Raw genomic sequence first — 19,324 nt, forward strand, 5'->3', positions numbered from 1 at the left:
AAGGAAAAAATTTGATATTAATCAACTCGGTATAAATTATTTACAATAATAATAAGTACCTGAGATTAGCAAGATCACGTTCAGTAGATTCTTGAGCTCTAGGTGGCAAATTAGAACTATTCTGCTTAACATGTTTTTCTAGGACGTTAAGTTTAAGTTCACCTTCAGTTTGCTCGTCCTGAATCTCGATAACTTTAGCCAGTCTCGCTTGCAAAGCAGCTTTGTTACCGGTGTAATCATTGTAATTGGCCAATTTATCCCACTGCTGTTTCTGGTAGTCTTGATAAGCTTTTTGGAGATCATGTAACTGCTGGAAGATCTCGGACAGTCTTTCTAAACTGGCTATTCCTTTTTGGGAAGCGTCTACTAGTGATTCATAACGTTTTGAAACCGTGACAACGGCATCTTTTACGTCAGCAGGCGCTTGAGTCAATGCATTAGCTTTTTCCGATATTGCTTCGACGATTCTTTTGTGGGCCAAAATTTCTTGATGAAGAGTTTTGCTCTTGAGTAACCTGGAACGGACCTCTTGGTGAGTGGACGAAGTAGAAGAGTCTTGTTTCATAGCGCGTTCCATGTTATCCAGCCAAGCGGAAATATGTTGAAGAGTTTCCTGATAACTTGACCACTGCAGTGACTGGGCGTCTTGTTTCTTCTGCTGCTCTGAAATTCCTTCAGTCAAATTATCCCACCGTTCACGTGCGTGCCTCAACTCATGGCGAATTGTTTCACGTCCCTGAGCTGAAGTCGCAGGTAAGATACGTTCTCCAGCGGCAGTCAATGCTGTAAGTCGGCTGGTAGCTTGATCACGTTCAGCTAGCAGCATTTTCAGTCGCGATCCTTTAGCTTCAAAGTCGCCTCCCAGTTCGTCTTTCTTCAACGCAGCAAGATTTTGCTCCAGTGGAGTCAACCAGACATCAACAGCTTTCAACTTGTCTTCAAATTCTCTGTGCTCGTCAACGATTGCGCGACAGCGATCAACTACTTCTTTACTCAATACATGCAATGATTGGTATCGATTACTGATCTGAGATATCGCTGGTTTAATTCTTTCAACTCCACTGGCGTTTAGTAGTCCGTGGGATTTGTCAACAAACTCATCAATTTCTTTCTCTTTCTTCAAAATAATATCACGTTTATTTTTAAACAATTGTAATCGATCTTCTTTGTCCTTCAAAGTTGCTTGAAGCTGTTGGTCACGAAAAACTGCCTCGATAGTACGGAACCACTTGGTATGGACGTCCAGTTGTTCCTCAAAGTCTTGCCACTTTTGAAGAGCTGCATTCTGTTTAGCTTCCACGGTTTCGATCTCACTGAGATGCTGATGTAACGCCGACTCAAGAGCATCAGCTTCTTTCTTGATAGCTTCTTGTCCTTTCTCAGCCGTGCTCTTGATCACGACTTCTAACAATTCTCTCAATTTAGTCAAATGTTCTAGTCCCTGAGCTTGTCCATTCTTCAGCACAGCCAAAGTTGCCAGTCTCCTAGATATATCAGCTCGTTCTCCAGTTATGTCATTGCAGTCGAGTAATTTTTCTCTCTCTACATTCAGCCAGTCGTCAAAGTACTTGCACTGTAAATTAAATTTATTGTGAACATCCGCACATTCTTCTAAATTATCCAAAAGATCCTGAGACTTGGCGACAATATTTTGGAACAGATGTTTTATAGATTGCAAGTAAACGTTCAGCGAAGTATCTTTAGTTTGGTCTACAAGTCTTTGAGCTTTGTCACAAACGGACTCGACCAAAGTTTGATGTGACATAATTTCTTGATGCATAATCCGGTGGTTCTGCAGTTGCGCGCGCTTCTCTTCAAGTGTCGACTTTAATTCCGTGTGTTGATGCATGTCCTTTTCAACATTTCTGAGCCACGAAGTCAACTGCTCCTGAGACAATGAAAATTCTGCAAACTGCATAAGACACTGATCGAGTTTCTGTGTGGCAGACTGAAGATCTTCAGTAAATCCATCCCAAAGTGTACGCAAATTTCTCAGCTGCTGTCTCACTATTTCACGACCTTCTGGAGAGGTGTGAACATAAAGTTTCTCACCGAGATCAATTACTGATTCGAACCGCGGGTTCTCTTTTGTCCGCGTGTCCGCCAAGTCACGAATACTCTTCTGGCGGCTCTGAAGCAGTGCCAGATCTCCAACAATTTCTCTGTGTTTATTTAATTCTTCTTGAACTCCTTTAATCCAATTCAAAAACTGATTGTATCTCTCATTGAAAGTACTGTGCTCTTTAACATATTGTTCGTAACGAGCTACAGCCTCACGTGCTTGATTTTTAATCGCTTGATACTTGGTAACTTGTCGAGAAATTCTTGTTGCCAATTCCGATTCAGCGTGACTTTGACCCTGCTCAGCAGCCGCATTGAATTCCGGCGCCTTGGCAGCTATTTCTTCTTCTAAACCTTTTAATTTCTGCAAGTAAGCTTGCTTAGCTTCCTCAGTGCTCTTAAGAGTCTGATCTTTGACTCGCGACTCCATTGCCTTAGTCCAGGCCTCAAGTTCTTCTACGACACGTTCAAATTCAGTCCACTGATTGAAAAGTCGGTTTAGTTTACTCTTAGTAGCTTCACACTGCGCCAAGAAATCTTCCCATATTTTTTTCTGAACCTCGAAGCCTTTCACCAAAGCCGGATGACCTGCTATCGAAGTCTGCTCCAATATAATATTCAACTGCTGATTACAGTCTTCCAAAATACGGTCTCCATCTCCTCGCTGTTGAAGTAAATTTTCAATCTGCGCAATTTTAGATTTTGCAGAATCTCTTTCAATTGCCAAATCTTCTAACAGAGGAGCAGCTTCATTGACAATCGCATTCAACCAGTCTCGAGTTCTATCCAAAGTCTGTACATAAGCTTCATGATTAGCCACGTGTTTTTCAGCGATTCCTATTCGATCTTCAACATTGCTAGACAATTTATCATACCCTTCAATGATAGAAGCCAGCATTTCACTGGCTTCATCGTCGGAGACTCCGCTCAGACGATCTTTGAGCTGCTGGAGAATATTTCTGTGCGCACTTACATCTTGGGCAATTGCCCGGTATGAATGTAACGCCAGTTTCTTTTCCTGTAGCGTAGGCAACAAATCTTGTTTATCACCTAATTTAGCCTGAGCATCAATTAACCACTGTTTGACCTGAGTATACTTGTCTTCAAAAGATGAACGGTGCATCATATCATTTTCTATTTTTTTATAAATAACATTAGACCGATCAATCAAACCATCAACACGGTTCCGTAAATTTCTCAGCTCTGCGCGAATAGCTTCGCGTTGATCGGGAGTAGTTCGCGGGAACAAAGCTTCTCCAGCTTCAGCAGTTTTGTTTAAAATACCTTGACCTTTTTCTCGGCTTTCGCCAAATTCTCTCAACTCCTTCAATCGCGACTGATAGAATGCCATCGCTTTGGGACCGCTGATTTGATCGAAACTCTTTAACTTAGTTTCCGCTTCGTCAATCCATTTTTCAAGTTCTTTAACTAAAGCGCGGTATTGATCCCTTCCGTCTTTGAGCTCTTGCAATCTTTCAAGATGTTGAGACAAAAACTTTTGAATCGCTTGATAACGTGTCGTCAAATGACTAACGTACTGCGCAGCACGCGATTCAGGACTTACTTGTAAAATATCTTCGCCAAGTTGCGCAAGAGCTTTCATTTCTTTCTCATAATCATTAACCGTCTTCTGATAAGTCTTAACTTCAACAATTTTATCTTCAACATTATCTAGTTCTACTAACATTGAACCTTCTCCGCGGATCTTAGCTTCTGTTTCTTTCAACCAAGACATTATTGCCTCAGAAATAGACTCGTAGCGTTGCCACAGTGCGATATTTTGCTGCAATACATTTTTTATTTTAGCATGACTACTCTTTAATGCGACTAAATCATCAGCAACTTTGTCACGTTCAGCTTTCAATGCACTTGTCGTTTCTTTGCTCTCTACTGTTTCCAAAAGCGACAATGATTTATCAGTATCAGCTTTTCTAGCTTCACAATCTTTAATTCCCGTTTCTACATCCACGAGTGACGCCATTTTTACTTCAAGATTGTAACGATCGCTACTCTGCTCAGGTTCGCACCACAATACTTTTTCCTTCAGTGTTCCAACCATTCGCTGCAAAGCTGTGAATTTTTCGTGATACAATTTCGTCAAAAAAGCCACCAACGTTGCAGTAACTTTGTCTGCGTGATTTGAAACTCCGTCACGACGTAACTGCAGCGACTGTAATTCTTTCGGCAAACTTGAGCGTTCGATTGCTGGATAGACTTGAGAAGCTTCTGCTATTTTCTCACCAACCATCGCTAAATCATTGCTACAAACTTCTAGTTCTTTTTGTAACTCACGGCATTTTTTAATCCTGCTCAGTATTTTAGTATTTTCTCCCGTCAAATCATCACATTTTATAACGTCTTCTCGTATTTTCGATATCTGGTCACCAGATTTTTTCAAATTAACCCGAATAGCTTTTTCTTTTTCATTCAAATTCGTGGTAAGAGCTTCCAGTTTATCAGCAGAGTCTTTAAGTAGTTTGAACTGATCATCCAGAAGTTTATTGAGTGACTTCAAAGTAGGCATGTCGGCATTGTGGTTTATTTTAACAAGTTGATCGGTTTTAGTCGTGATACTCTGACGCATTAACTGATAAGACGGCAGTTCTTCGTGATATCTAGCTAATCTAGCCTGCCCATTTTCAGCATCAGTGAGACGTTCGCAAGCTGAAGACAAAGCTTCATTGGTATCACTCAACCAACGAGTCAAATCGTATTTAGCTTCTTCAATCTGCTTCCAAATAATAACTTGGGTCTCGTATGATTGCGTCTTTTCTACAATGGTCGTATAAATATCCTGATATTGGTTTCTTATTGTCGACAAATCGTTTTCGATAATTTCAACTTTGAAAGTAGGCATCAAAGAGGCCTCTTTGATTAACTGCTGAGCTTTCTGATCCATTTTTTCTAAAAACTGCTTGCCCTTTTTCAGAACTTCAGAAGCTCTCTTGTGTTTCTCAAGAGCTAAATTCGCCTGCGTCACGTCATTTGGCACTTCCTTTGTAGACTGTCTCAATGTCTGTGAGTCCTCCATAAATTTAACCAATTTCTCGCGTGCCTCTTGATAACAACGCCAATCTGCACCCATTTCATCATACTTCTTTCTCTGTTCTTTCAACAATTCATTAACTTTCTCCCAATTACCGTCTACTGAGGACACAACGACCTGGACATTAGTTGTAGCCTTCGCGTCTTCTTTCATCAAATTTTCTCCTTCGCGATGTAGCAGAAGTTTATCAGGTTCCCGTCTCTGATGCTCTTCAATCAAATCATCAATTTGCTCTACCGCGGGCGCCAATTTATCGCAAGTATCTACCGACACAGTAATTTGCTGCAATGTAGTTTGAGTGGCGACGATTTCCTCCGTCAATTTTTGTTGGATCTTACGGAAATTATCCCACCGCGCTCCCAAATTTTCTAATCTATCCCGTTTAGTAGAAACTTCTGTTTTAAGCGCGACTGCTTTAGACTCAAGCTCATGGACAAGGGAGGAAGCAGTCAATGGCTTTTCCTGTTTATCTCGCATGTGAATGCCCATCAAACTATCTACGACAGGTATCTGGTCTTTCCAAGCTTCTATTTTCGAATAAACAGTCTGCAATTCATTGGATAATTTTTCCAATTCAGCAATATTAGGTTTTCGTGCTTCTAATTCGTACTTCGTGTGACTCAACTGAGCATTTGTTTCGTTGTACCAATTCAGCAGTTCGCCCCATCTTTCCAAACCTTTCTTCCGTTGCTGTAAATCATCTTCGAGTGCTTTGTACTTTTGCGCAAGTCCAGTGTAAACTTCATTAAGAGCTTTGGCTTCTTCAGGCGAGCCCTGGGCAGCGAGTTGTTTAACTTCTTCATAAATAGCCGAGAAATTTGGCTGCTTCTCCAAATGTTCTTGAAGAAAACCATGAACTGCTTGAAGATTAGTGTCAACATCTCCGACATTGACTTCACTGATTTCGGCAATGCTGGTTCTCAATCTCGCCATCCAATTTTCAAAGTCTGATATTTTTATTTGAAACTCTTGTCTCGCTAATAAAGCATCAGATACCAGATTAATATGATGTCTTACCGTGTCTGCAAGCCTGCCGACACGAGTTTTCATTTCAGCGACTCGTCCCTTTAGTTGGGTTGCGCCTTCAATTGACAAACCGTGACTAACATGATCAGAAACTTGGGTCAGAGATATCAACTGCGCTTGTCTATCAGAAATAACTTTATTAAGTTCTTTGAGATGATTCAAATCTTGCTCTAGTTTACTCGCCTCAGGAGTCTGATAATTTGGCTCTGCTTGACACGCCTTCTCGCTCTGATCTAACCAGCGATTAAATTCTTCAGCTTCATTTTCAAAAGACTTCCACGAGGACACCAGTTTGTCTAATTTCGTAACCGTTTGTATAGAGACGTCATGAACGGCATTCCATCTCGTGTAGACAGCGTCAACTTCATCAGGCGCAGCAGTTCTTCCTGTAATTTGTTGGCTTACATGCGACAGCTCCTGAACACGGGGTAAATGTTCTTCGCACTGTTTCTCAAAGGATCGTGCCACGTGTAGCATTTCCGTAGCTTGGGCTAATGTAGATGGTTTAGTGCCAATAGAAGCTGCTTGAGTCTCTGCTTGTTCAACCCAAGGCTTAACTTTCTGAATACCCACCTCGTATTTTTTCCAAGTAGCTAAATTTTCCGTTGCTGCTACACGTTGCCCTGCGATGTCTTTATTCAAAGCGTCAATTACACTTTGCAAGTTACTGATCTGTCCTCTCAGTGCTTTAGCTTCATTGGCTTTGTCATCCTTTACAAGCTGCCGTGATTCCTTTTCCAAAGATTCCATAGCTTTTATTTTCTCGGCAATCTGCTTTTGAAGCGTTTCCGTTTTTTTCAATCGATCTTCTGGCGAAGTTGACAAGTCTTGGATGTTAACAATAGCCTGAGGTGCGCTCTGCTGAGCCCAGTTTCTCAATTCACCAACTTCGGACTGAAATTTCGACCATCTATTGCTGTGTTCGGTCAAATAAATTACACGTTTCTCCACTGTCTCAATTGTCTTCACCAGAGTTTCTTCAATGTGCGTTATTTCCTCGTGTATTATCAAACGTTTATCACTAGGCATCATTTCTGTAAGTTGATTTGTAGTCTCACGCAACTTTGACATCATTTCTTCAGATGATTTTTTCAAATTAGAGCTCAATTCTTGTTTCGCTCGTAAATCAGATGACACTTGACTTGCATCGTAGTAAGTAGTCGTTTTAACTTTTTGCATCTCCTCATTAGCACTATTAACCAATTTTATAACTTCTTCTTTCTGTTCTTGATAACTCTGCCACAATTTCTGGAAAGTCTTCAACGACTTTAGCGTCTCAATACTTTGGCCATAAGTTTCATTCCAGTTGCTCTCAAGCTGCTGAATTTCCGAAGAAACAAACGGAGGCGCGTGTTGATCTTTAAGTAAATCTTTTCCCCGCTGCAACATGCTCACAATATTAGCTCTCTGTTGCTCAAGATGACTTAGCCGTGTTTCCTGATGTACTACCGCGTCTTTAAGATTTTCCGGGACCTGAGTTGAAGACTCTACAGTATTCTGCTCTTTGACTTTTCTCAACAGCGTACAAACTTCACGTACTTCCTTTCTGTAGGTATAACTCTTCGTATAAATGTCAGTTTTGGTCATTGTGATTTCAATAGTCGGTATCAAATTTTTGTAACGCGTTATCAGCATTTCCAATTGATGTTGCTCGGTAATTGCTTCTCGATCCGATCGGTTGGTTGTCAAACTGTCCAATGTCTGCACTAGCCACTTCATGTGTTCTCTTTTACCATCAGCTTCATGGCACACTTTCTGTATTAATCAAAAAATATATGACATTAATAACCAGTATAATTCAATATTTATTTATTTTATTTACTGCTAGTTTACCGTTAGAACCTTCATCTGCCCAAGAATGCATAACACAAATATCACAAATAAACTAATATGACAAAAATATAAAGTTATTGGAACAATAATTGCTTACCTGAAAGATTGATTTTTCTTTTTCAAATTCTTCAAGACTATTTACTTCTTTTAAGATTGTCCTTAGAGTACTGTCAACTTGATCCATCCATCGTACCATTTCATCATATCTAGTTTTACAAAACAGAATTAGATGACACTCTTAATTAAACAGTAGTCAAAAAACAAAAAAATATTCAAAAAGGATAAGATTTACTAGTAATCCTCCCATTGAAAAAATATGTGTTTAAATATAAAAAATATATAAATATATATAGAATACATGTAGAAAAAATATTTCCAACAGCTTACTTTTGGCTGATTCTCGTACATATATTTTATATATTTTTAATGTATTAAAAATATATCTTAGAATATATAAAAAAATATATATTAACATACTATATATATTTTTAATATATTTTATTTATTTTATATAACAGTTTTTTTTATTTTCATCGTTTTATATATTTATCATTTCATACATTCTTATATATTTTAAAATATGTTTTTAATATATTTAAATTATATTTGAAATATATAAGATACATACAAAAATCGGCCGAAAGTTAGCTATTAAACAATATTTCTTGTATATATTTTATAGGGGGCGGGGGGCAAAATGGGACCCTCAAAATTCGATAAAAAAAGTTTGTTTTTTAAACATTTCAAAATTACTTTTTTAATTATAATTGAGCATTATTTGGATTTTTTTTTGTTAAACTTTTTCAAAACTCAACTGTCAGTCGAAAAATGTTGATGACTTTTGGTTTTATGATAAAAACTATTAAAAATTGTTTTAGCTTCCTTTGCATCCAATAATTATGTAAAATGTAATTTTTCTTTATACAAATTACTTACAAAAAAAATTCAATTTAATTAAATTTATTTAACATCCAGAAATTTTTTTTTCACCTTTTTTAGGAGGTATCATTTTACCCACAAAAATTAAATTTTTTTAACGGCAACTAAAAATTTTTTTTTTTTTTAATTTGAATATCATTAAAAAAAATGATTTAACGTATTTGAGCCCTTGAAAATTTATTATTGGTATTTTCTTAAGTACCTCGTTCCTTTCCCCCTACATATTTATATATTTTTTATGTATTTTTCATAAATTTTTTACATAGGGTTTATAATAAGAATGAATTATTCATTAAAAAAAATTTACCTCTTTCTATACTCGGCCCACTGTTCAGGTACTTGGCGAAGCTGTTCCCGAATAATTTCCACCCTCTGTGCGGAATCTTCCCACAACTGTTCAGCATGAGCGACAGCCTCCTGAAGACTAGTATCATTAGGTTTCAACTGCGAATAAGCATAACTTATTTTTTTCAATGTCTGCAAGCAGCGTTCTACATTAACAACAATTCCTTGATTGACAAAGAAATCTTTATTACGCTGAATAATACTCTCAACATCTTCATTCTTAATCAGTGACTGCTGTTCACTATTAACTTCAGCTTCTATTTCTTTAAGATACTGCATGAAAGCAGCCTCATCCAATCTAAACTCAAGTCTCATAAGATGCAACGGAGCAAAAGTCATAACGTCTTTCCAACGCTGCTGAAGTGCATCAACTGTCTCAATAATTGGCGTTTGCTGTTCGACAGGCAGCGTGTTTCGTAGATCTTGTCCAGCATTTATCAAATCCTGAATTAACCGTTCGTTGACTTTGCTAAAGAAACTTTTGTGATTGTCGACCGATTGTCTATTGTCAATGCGCTTGTCGCTGATTAAATTTTCCGCAGCAGTCAGCCACTCGATCATCTGTCTCTCGCACTCTTTGAACTTGGTCCAGCAGCGTACAGCCTCCTGCAGACGTTGCTCGCAAATCTGAGCAGTCTGAACAACTCGATTGAATCGTTCATTAAGCGCCCGTAGTTCCGCGCCTCCTTCAGCAGTCTCGGGATTGGCGTGGGCGTCAACCGACTTTACAATACTCGAAAAGACCTTATTCTTAGACTCAAGCATCGATTTGTAATACAAAGTACGTGAGAAAAATGCCTTATGACGTTCCAATTGACCTAGAACTGCATCTCTGCCTCCAGAAAAATTCAAACTTGACAGTAGAGCTTCCGCTTCATCTAACCATCCGCTTATTTCACGTTGGCCCGCTTCCAAAGACTCCTGCTGCACCAACAGCTGATGATACAAATGCAATTGCATCGGTATGAGTGCTCGTACTTTAACCAAAGCTTCTTTTTCTTTTTTCAACGTATTCATCATCTTGTCAACTTCATCCCGCGGCAAATCTTGCAGCAACGTTTGAAACTTCTTGCTTATGCTCTTAAACAATTCTTCAATACTTTCAAATTCGCTATTTAATACTTGCAGCTGTTCACCATAAGCTTTTATCTTTTCAGTAGACGTCAACTGTGACGTTGACAAAACGCTCTCAGCATTTCTCAACCACTTTTGTAAAGTATCAACACCCGTACGATAATCCTTACGATTTCTCAATAAATCACCAGCATGCATGTACTGTTTAGCTTCTGCGAAAGTCCGCTCCCAGCGATTTGTCAATTCGGTATAACGGTCACGTAAATGCAGAGCCACAACCTCAGTCGTCGTCGCTATTAGAAAACTAACAGTGTCCGATAATTGTTGATGTTTGTCTTTCCAAACGCTGATATTTTGAAAAAATTCCATTTTTTCTTCATCGGGAAAGTTCACCGCAGCTTCTGCCTGAATCAACCAGTTGGAAAATTCATCAGCGATCGTGTTCCATCGGCGCCAGTAGGCCATCACTTCTTCTAGCATACTCTGGACACAGCGCAAATCCATTGATACATTTTTCCACTTATCATTTGTTTCCCGCATAAATTTATCGATGTTTAAACTTTCATCACGATCAATACCTCCCTCACGTTTGTATTCATCAGCCACCTGTTGCATGTCCAGATAAGCTTTTTGAAATTCTTGGAATATTCTATTACGCGATACAAAGTTACGATATTGTTCAAGCATTGATTGTACTTCCTCTTCGCTTCCATACTTAACACCCCAGGTTTTAAGTTTTGTCTCCACCAGATAGATAAAGGCAACTAAGCAGCACTTGTGTTCCAAAAATTTTAATTTTATCCGACGTTTGGCCGCCCGGTCGCCTAAGGAATCAAAACGCGCCGTCATGTTGTCTAATTGCACTTGAGGTACTTGTCTTGCAAGACTTGTCATCTTTACGCGATTAAATTTATCAAGCTGATCAGGTAAATCGAGGAAAAACTTTTTATGATCTTCTAATTTGTTTGAAATAATTCCAGCAGTCTGTTCGTTCATTTCTTCAGGAATATCATTGTCCGAGTTGAGAAGTGATTCGGCTAAAGCTAACCAACGTCCGGCTTCACCAATTTCACCTGGTAATGATGAATCCAGCAGCCACAGCCATTTCAACAACAAATATTCCATTCTTGACCATAACTCTTGAATTTGCCTCCATGAATCCTGTGTTATTGTTATCATACTCGAAGTATCTACAAGATTCTGTAGCTTGCGATAGGTGAAAGATTTCTCATCTGCTTCGGCACGGGCTGCTGAGTAATCTAAGTAATTTGACGAAAAAGTGTGCGTTCGGTCCATTTGGTCGAGCCCGCGAGTTTGAGTCACCAACCACGCGAGCAAGGAATCATACTCCTGTTGAACTGCTGTAAACGAGTCGCCTGCAGCTGACTTGGGCTCTGGGTATTTGTGCAAAAATTGTGCGACGTATGTCATGATTGATTTTTCATCAGGCTGTGGAACGTCGACGTCTTCAGGATCAAGCAGGCGAGCTATTCCTAGTTCAACTTCCGCTACTTCGAAGGCAGTTTCTAGACGCGCGCGATTTGACGCTGCTCTCATAGCTGCTATGTTTACAAGATTGCGTTTTATTGCGTCTATCACTGCCAAGAAAGCATTACCGTCTCTCCAACTTTCACCGAAATCACGGACTTGAATTTCCGATTCCCTAAAAAAATTAATTTTAAATTAGTTGCCACTGAATTTATTTTCTTCCAAATAGGTTCGAATAAATTTCAAATTCCTAGAATAAATTTTTTTGGGATGAAGTAATTTTTAAAGAGTGGGAAGAAATAACGGAATTCGTTTATCCAAAATTAACCGGAAATAGAAATTCATTGAAATAAAAAAATTATGTCTTAAATTGAATTAACCCTTTGTCTGTCGCGCGTTTCGCCGCCATGTATTTGATATAGCGGTGAGGCCAAGTATCATAATTATGATTTTTCAAAATTAAAACCACAAGCTTATACGACTAGACAATTGTAGTTTTTTTTTTTTAGAATTTTTTACTGCAATAAAAATTTTGTATTAAAGAAAAATATTTAAAAAAGAAATGAATTAAATGAGCTGGAAATAAATTAGCAGCAAATCGCTGCGTTTTTCAGATTTTCCAACAAAAAAAAATTATTTTTTAAATATTTAAAGTATCAGAATGATTATTATCGTTCATTAATTCGATACTAAAAAAGAACAGTAAAAAAACTCATAAAATTTCAAAGGACTTGGAAATTTTTTTACTTTTTAAATAGTCTTTTATTGAAAATTCCGACGGACAAAGGGTTAAAACGGAAAAAAAATGAATAAAAATTATAATTACTTTGGTAAAGCATTTGTAACCCATTGTAACAAAGTTTTTCTTGCTCCTTGCTTCCATTTTTCGCTGCTCAACCGTTTGCGCTCACTAGCTGCGGAGCTTTGAGTACCCAAGCTCTCAAGACTACTCTGACTTCCCCAGGTTTGACCAAGATACTCTAGTGCTCTTGTGTTCTCTTCAATCTAAAAAAGTTATTCATGTTATTATTTCATTATCAACCTCTTTAATTTTTATACTTTTAATTTAACCACTTAATTTAATCAAAATTCCCTCCATTTATTTAACGCACCTTGACGGATCTAAATTACGGCAAATTATGGTAGAGTACAGCATTTTATGGTAAAATACAATATTTTGCGGTAAGTTACAATACCCAACGGTAAATTGCGGTATTTCACGGTAAATTACAGCAAAGATACTGTAAATCACCGCAAACTTTTGGCAATTCCACAGTATTTTACGAGACAAGTACAGTATTTTTCGGTAAAAGTGCGATATTTTACCGCAAATTCGCGGCAACATTGCGGCATTTCATCGTAAACGTACAGATTTACTGAAAAATTACCGTAAAGTAAAGTACTTGACTTTTTTATGGTAGAACTTGCAGTAAATTATCGTTCTCTACTATAAATTGCCGCATTATTATCGCAAATTACCCTCTAATGTAGCAAATTACCGTAAAATGCGGCAAATTTGCAGTAAAATAGGTAATTAATCGTGATTCGGATCCGCTAAGAGGCTCAAAATAAAATTACTATGCGTAAAAACAAATTACATAAGCAGTGCATCAACAATTAATTATCAATTGTTACAAAAAAAAATACAAAACTCACCTTTCTGCGATCCTTAGATCGTAGCTTTGTTAAATATAATTTTAGTATTAAATTTTATGATATCTAGCGTAATTAGTGCTATTAATAATTAATATTTATAACATTGTGTTACTGGAAAGCAGCTACTGAGCTACTTGACTAATTTTCCAGTGCAACTTAAACACAATTACTTAATAAATAATAATATTCTTACCTGGAAGTATAAAATTATTGTCCAAATCAGACCTAAAACAACTGGAGGTCGTCCGTCGACTAAATCTGACGAATTAATGTTCACTAATTTGATCTGTAATTAATTAAATAATTAATTTATTAATAAATTAGTTAATTAAGTAACTAATTAATGAATTTTTTAATCAACTTACTTTTTTGCTTTGTAAAAATTGAAGAGCAGTATTGGCATTACTTAAAAAATGGGGTCTCTTTAAATTTCTACCTCTTTCTACCGGCTAAAAAAATTAATAAATAATTAAAGTAATTAATTAACTTATTAATTAAATGATCGATGATTAATTAATAGTATAAATTACCAATTTTTCTCCAGATAAAACTTCCAATAAGGCAAGTAAACGAGTACCGTCTTTCAAGTCTTCAATTAAATCGTCAACGCGAAGAGGCGGGACTCGCTATAAAAAATATATGAATAAATAATTTATGAGACGTTTGTCATTGGGCGAGATTATGGCTGATAAATCTTGAATCTCATTGTATTCAAAAAATAAATCATCTAAAGAGTTATGGTTGTCAATAAAAAATTTTGATAAATAAAAGAGTTTTTGTTAAAAAACCTCGAGAGGGAAAGAGAGAAAGAGTATTTAGAGACACGCTACTTTCAGGTCATGCATGTCACGATGAGTAGGATATAGTTTTGAAGGATCCGGAAGTAAGGGAATCGAGAGCCAGGTACGGTTATGCTCGTATAGTAGTTTACAAGTTTCAGCTTAATGTTAAACTGATTTTCCACCATACAAGAGCCATGTCGTGAACGCTCTCGGATTACAATATTAATACGTGCATTCAAGTATAGTAAGTTTTATACAAAACTTTGGATTAAATGAAGTCTCGCAAAATATCGCGAAAAAAAAAAATTGAAATCGCTAATTATTAGTATGGGTAACTTTAGACATTGATTACCTTTGATAGGTATGAATTGATCCAATTAACGAAGGTCTTCTTCTGTACACGTTCTTGTTCATCTGAAAATTAATAAAAAAAAATTTTTTTTTTTGTAATTACTCGGAAATAATTTTTTTAATTCATTCAGAAGGGAAATTAATCTAATTATTGTAGCTCGCCCTTACGAAAAAAAACTAATGAACATTTATGATCACTATTAAAATTCATTAGTGTTGATAAGTGTTTTATTAGTGATCATTAGTGACCATTAGTACTTTGACTGGTGAATCTTGCAACACTATTCCCTTATAAGAAGAAAGAATTTAAAACGATTAGAAAAAAAAATTTTTAGTACTTTTTAATGCTTTTGAATTCGAAATTTCCAATTCCCTGGTGGACATTTTTCGGACTTCTGTCTTAAAAACTCAGTTCTAGAGTTCTAAAGACTTTTTCAGAGTTCCAAAGACTTTTTAAGACAGAAGTCCGAAAAATTTCCACCAGGGAATACTTTGAATACTTTTGAATCACCCTTCTTATGGGCATTTAACATTGCAAATCACTTTAAATCGATTCTTTTAATCAGGGTTGGAAGTGATTAGTGTTGTATAAATGTTCATTAGTCGGAGTACTAATGGATCTCGCAACACTATTAAAAATGGTTTGTTTGAAACAATCTTTTATTAGTGTTTATTAGTACTCTGGCTAATGAATCTCACAAAATTGTTGGAAGTGATTAGTGTTGTATTTGTAATAATTAATACTCCGAATACTGATGCTTGCAGCACGATTGGAAGTGATTTGTGTTGAATAGCGCTTTATTAATGACCATTAGTAGTCTAATTAGTGAATTTTACAATATTACTGGAAATGATAAGCGCTGACAGTTTCAATAGTGTTCAATAGTAATCTGAATAGTTGATACTACTCTACTGTGAAATTCAAATTAATGACACTAAACACACTCATGACACTAAACGTACTAATGACGCATTAGTGTTTCTCATTAGTGCTGATTAGTTTTTTTCGTAAGGGCGAATGCAAAAGGGGTGTTCGATACACGGAGAGAAAATTATGGTAACTGTTCCTAGTACGATTATGAAATATCATCCCATACCGTTATGGTAATGATTACTCGGGATTACGGGATATAGACCCATACTTTCTGGGAAAAGTTTCCATAGGTATGGGAACAATTCCTATAATTATGGTAACAGTATCCATATCGCATGTGAAAGAATCATGGTAATGATTACCATACTCATAGAAATAGTTCCTACAAGCAAATAGTAACCGATCCTATAACTACATTGTAATGGTTCCTAAGTGTATATGGGAATATGCCTTATATATTATGGTCACTATTTCTATAATATTATTGTAAACATAACCATAATATTATGGTAATGGTTACCATAATATTATGGTAATCATTCCCATAATGTATGGAAGTTATTACCATGATATTATGGCAACGATTACCATAATATTATGGGAATAGTTACCATAATAGTATGGGAATGGTTACCATAATATCATGGTAAGAATTCCCATAATATTTAGAAATTATAATAATTTTTTTTTTTTTGTATATTACAAAATTTTAAGTATACGAAAAAAACGCTTATTACAAAAAAAATTTATTATAATTTCTAAATATCATGGTAACAATTACCATAATTTATGGGAATAGTTACCATAATAGTATAGGAATGGTTACCATAATATCATGGTAATAATTCCCATAATATTTAGAAATTTTAATAATTTTTTTTTTTTTTGTATATTACAAAATTTTAAGTATACGCAAAAAACGCTTATTACAAAAAAAAATTTATTATAATTTCTAAATATTATAGTAACAATTACCATAATATTATGGTAACCATTATCATAGTTACACGGTAACGATTACCATGATTTCACAGTAACTATTCCGATACCATATGGGAATTATACCCATAATTATAGGAATGATTACTATAATATATATGGGTGCCGTTTCTATAATCAACATTTTAAAAAAACCGGTTACCATACAGTATGGGAACCATTCCCATAATATATTGCAACTGTTACCATAATTTTCTCTCCGTGTAGTTTAATTAAAACAATCATTTTTAATCTGATACTCTTAATTTAGGGTAGAAGTAGCATTTTGGCCACTCTAGGGCTAGTTCTGGCCACTTAGAAATTTTAAATAAAATAATTTGACATAATTAATTATTTAAATGTGTTCGAGTATATTTTTATCTCCCTATTGCAATGAAATTTTTTAAAACTACTTTTTGATTAATTGAAGTAAAGTATTAAATGTCCAAAAAAATCTTGTGTAATTATAACATACAATTTTTATGAATATTGAAGTTAAAATTGAATCAAACCCTAAATTATGACTTTGACAATTTGACTGTTTAAACATCGAAGCTCGACCCCTTTTAAAAATTATTTAAATTTCTGCATGTTACTGAGTATCTTAAAATAATCTCTATCAAAATCTCTTCTCTTGCTCTGTAAAAAATTAGCGGAGTAGAGTAAATATGAAATTAATGCTCAACGGATGTGTTTATTTATTTAATGAAATTCTCTCCAAAGAGGAGTTCAATTTAATATTAAAACTCCGAATTGGAGTGAATACAGATTGAATTAAAATCCAGATCACTTCGAATTCACTCCTAACTTTTTACAGTCTGTCAATTCAAGAAAATTTAGCTGAAGTCCCAAATAACGGGCTGATATATTTATCACTTAATTATATAAGTAAGTAAAGTTGAAATTAAATATTAGACAAGATAAAAAATCGATTGGCCTAGGTCCTTGCACTAGAGGGATGTAAAAGAAAAGCAAAGCAGGTGCAAAGGCCTCTGTAGAGTAACGATCGCGTGCGTCAATCGGCTGCGTATCTGCGAGTAGGGTTCATCCTTTGTCTGTTTGGTTTAGTTTCTTTTAGTCAAAGAATCATTTTTACTTTGGTTGAATAGAATGCTAACCTGGCAGTGCCATTCCACTACTAGACAGTTTAAATAATATGCCCACATACATTTATATATATATATATACTACATACTTATATCTATATCTGTATCAGTATCTGTACAAAAGACTTTCATTTTATGATGTATGTCTAGGAATCTTGTACTGCTGTATCACGACATGATATTACATAAGCTTAATTTCGACGTTTTCACGTGGAGTCTGATCGGGTTCGTGACTTCCTGAGCTTCCGTGACCCTGTCCATACCTCTACTGAAGAAGATAAACTAGACGATCGCAAAAGTTATTTTATTTTTCGAAAAAATTTATATTGATGATCTTTAATAATGACTTAATAATGATAATAATGACATTGTTGTCTTGTCAATTGTCGGCAGTGAAATTAATTTAATTATTATGAATTATTCCGTGCATTCGACACCTTCAATTGAAGTTATTGATCGAAGACGTAGTAATTACTTATTCATTTATTTATTTATTTATTTATTTATGAGTAAAATTTAATGACATGTAAATTAAGTTACAACATATAATTTTATATGTTAATGTACTCGTCAGAATTAAGAAGTGATTCAAACTTTAAGCTTCAAAACCACAGTGACAATTTTAACCCAACTGAAAACTTAAACGCTTGTCAGGGGGACAGTCGCGTGCAATTTTTTTTATTCACCAATGGCAACGACAAGTATACACAATAATTACCACAACTTTTTTTTAAATAAAGGCATCTGTTTAATTTAATTATTAAAACCACAGAACATAATTATTATTTTTATTTTCGAATTATTTCATCATAATAAATATAAATTATGTGTGATAAATATAATAAGAAATGATAGTGATAAAGATGAAGAGAAGCGACAAAAATATTTTATTTATAACTGCTTCTAAGATAAGGTCATACGGATATTTACGTAAAAAATAATCAACGATCAAATTTAAAATTTAAATTCAAGTTTAATTTTTTAAAAGTAAATATTTTTTAATTATGCAATTCATTTTTTTTTAAACTTAGTATATATATATATATATTAGACTGGGCGAAAAAAAGCGACTATTTTTTTTTCTTTCGATACTGTGAAAATATTATTCCTGATGACTAAAAAAAAATGATTGTGCAAGTTTGAGCCCTTAATATTGATATTAAGAGGTGTATCGTTACGACTATTCGTTTTTTGACAGAAATTTCATTTTTTACCCAAAATCGTAAATTATCTATGAAAAATTTGAGCAATGTATATTCTTAAAGAAAATTGAATTCCCTACAAAAAATCTCTCTTAGTAAATTGACGTAAAACCTGCCGTTTCCTAACCGTGCCTTCAATATTGATTTGTTTTTTAAATTCTTTGTTTCTATTTTGGATTTTTGTAACTACTAGAAATATTAAAATTTTTTTCAGTCAAGATACATACTTTTAAAGGAAATTTAATGCTCTACAAAAAAGGTCTCTTAACATTTTTTGCTAAATTCACTCCTTCGAAAGTTATTCAGGTTATTTAAATTGTTTTGACTTAACTTCAACCTTGAATAACTTGCGAAGGAGTGAATTTAACAAAAAGTGTTAAGAGACCTTTTTTGTAGAGCATTAAATTTCCTTCAAAAATATATATGTTGACTAACAAAAATTTTAATATTTCTAGTAGTTACAAAAATCCAAAATAGAAACAAAGAATTTAAAAAACAAATCAATATTGAAGGCACGGTTACAAGGAAACGGCTGGTTTCACGTCAATTTACTAAGAGAGATT

The 19,324-nt window shown here is 35.2% G+C and overlaps 1 protein-coding gene across 8 annotated transcripts in view; it reads right to left on the bottom strand.

The window, feature by feature from the left end:
* LOC103576792 (muscle-specific protein 300 kDa) overlaps nt 1-19,324 on the bottom strand; it is a 79,083-nt gene that overhangs the window by 54,671 nt on the left and 5,088 nt on the right. For all 8 annotated transcript variants that reach the window (XM_053741212.1, XM_053741217.1, XM_053741211.1 and 5 more), the window contains exons 2-9: nt 14,603-14,664; nt 13,999-14,094; nt 13,834-13,917; nt 13,662-13,754; nt 12,639-12,817; nt 9,213-11,987; nt 8,064-8,172; nt 60-7,888 (exon numbers count right to left, since the gene is read on the bottom strand). In XM_053741212.1, the coding sequence (XP_053597187.1) occupies nt 60-7,888; nt 8,064-8,172; nt 9,213-11,987; nt 12,639-12,817; nt 13,662-13,754; nt 13,834-13,917; nt 13,999-14,094; nt 14,603-14,664 (11,227 nt within the window). The remainder of the gene's footprint in view (nt 1-59; nt 7,889-8,063; nt 8,173-9,212; nt 11,988-12,638; nt 12,818-13,661; nt 13,755-13,833; nt 13,918-13,998; nt 14,095-14,602; nt 14,665-19,324) is intronic.

This window comes from Microplitis demolitor, chromosome 1, assembly GCF_026212275.2.
Source record: "Microplitis demolitor isolate Queensland-Clemson2020A chromosome 1, iyMicDemo2.1a, whole genome shotgun sequence".
Taxonomy (NCBI): domain Eukaryota; kingdom Metazoa; phylum Arthropoda; class Insecta; order Hymenoptera; family Braconidae; genus Microplitis; species Microplitis demolitor.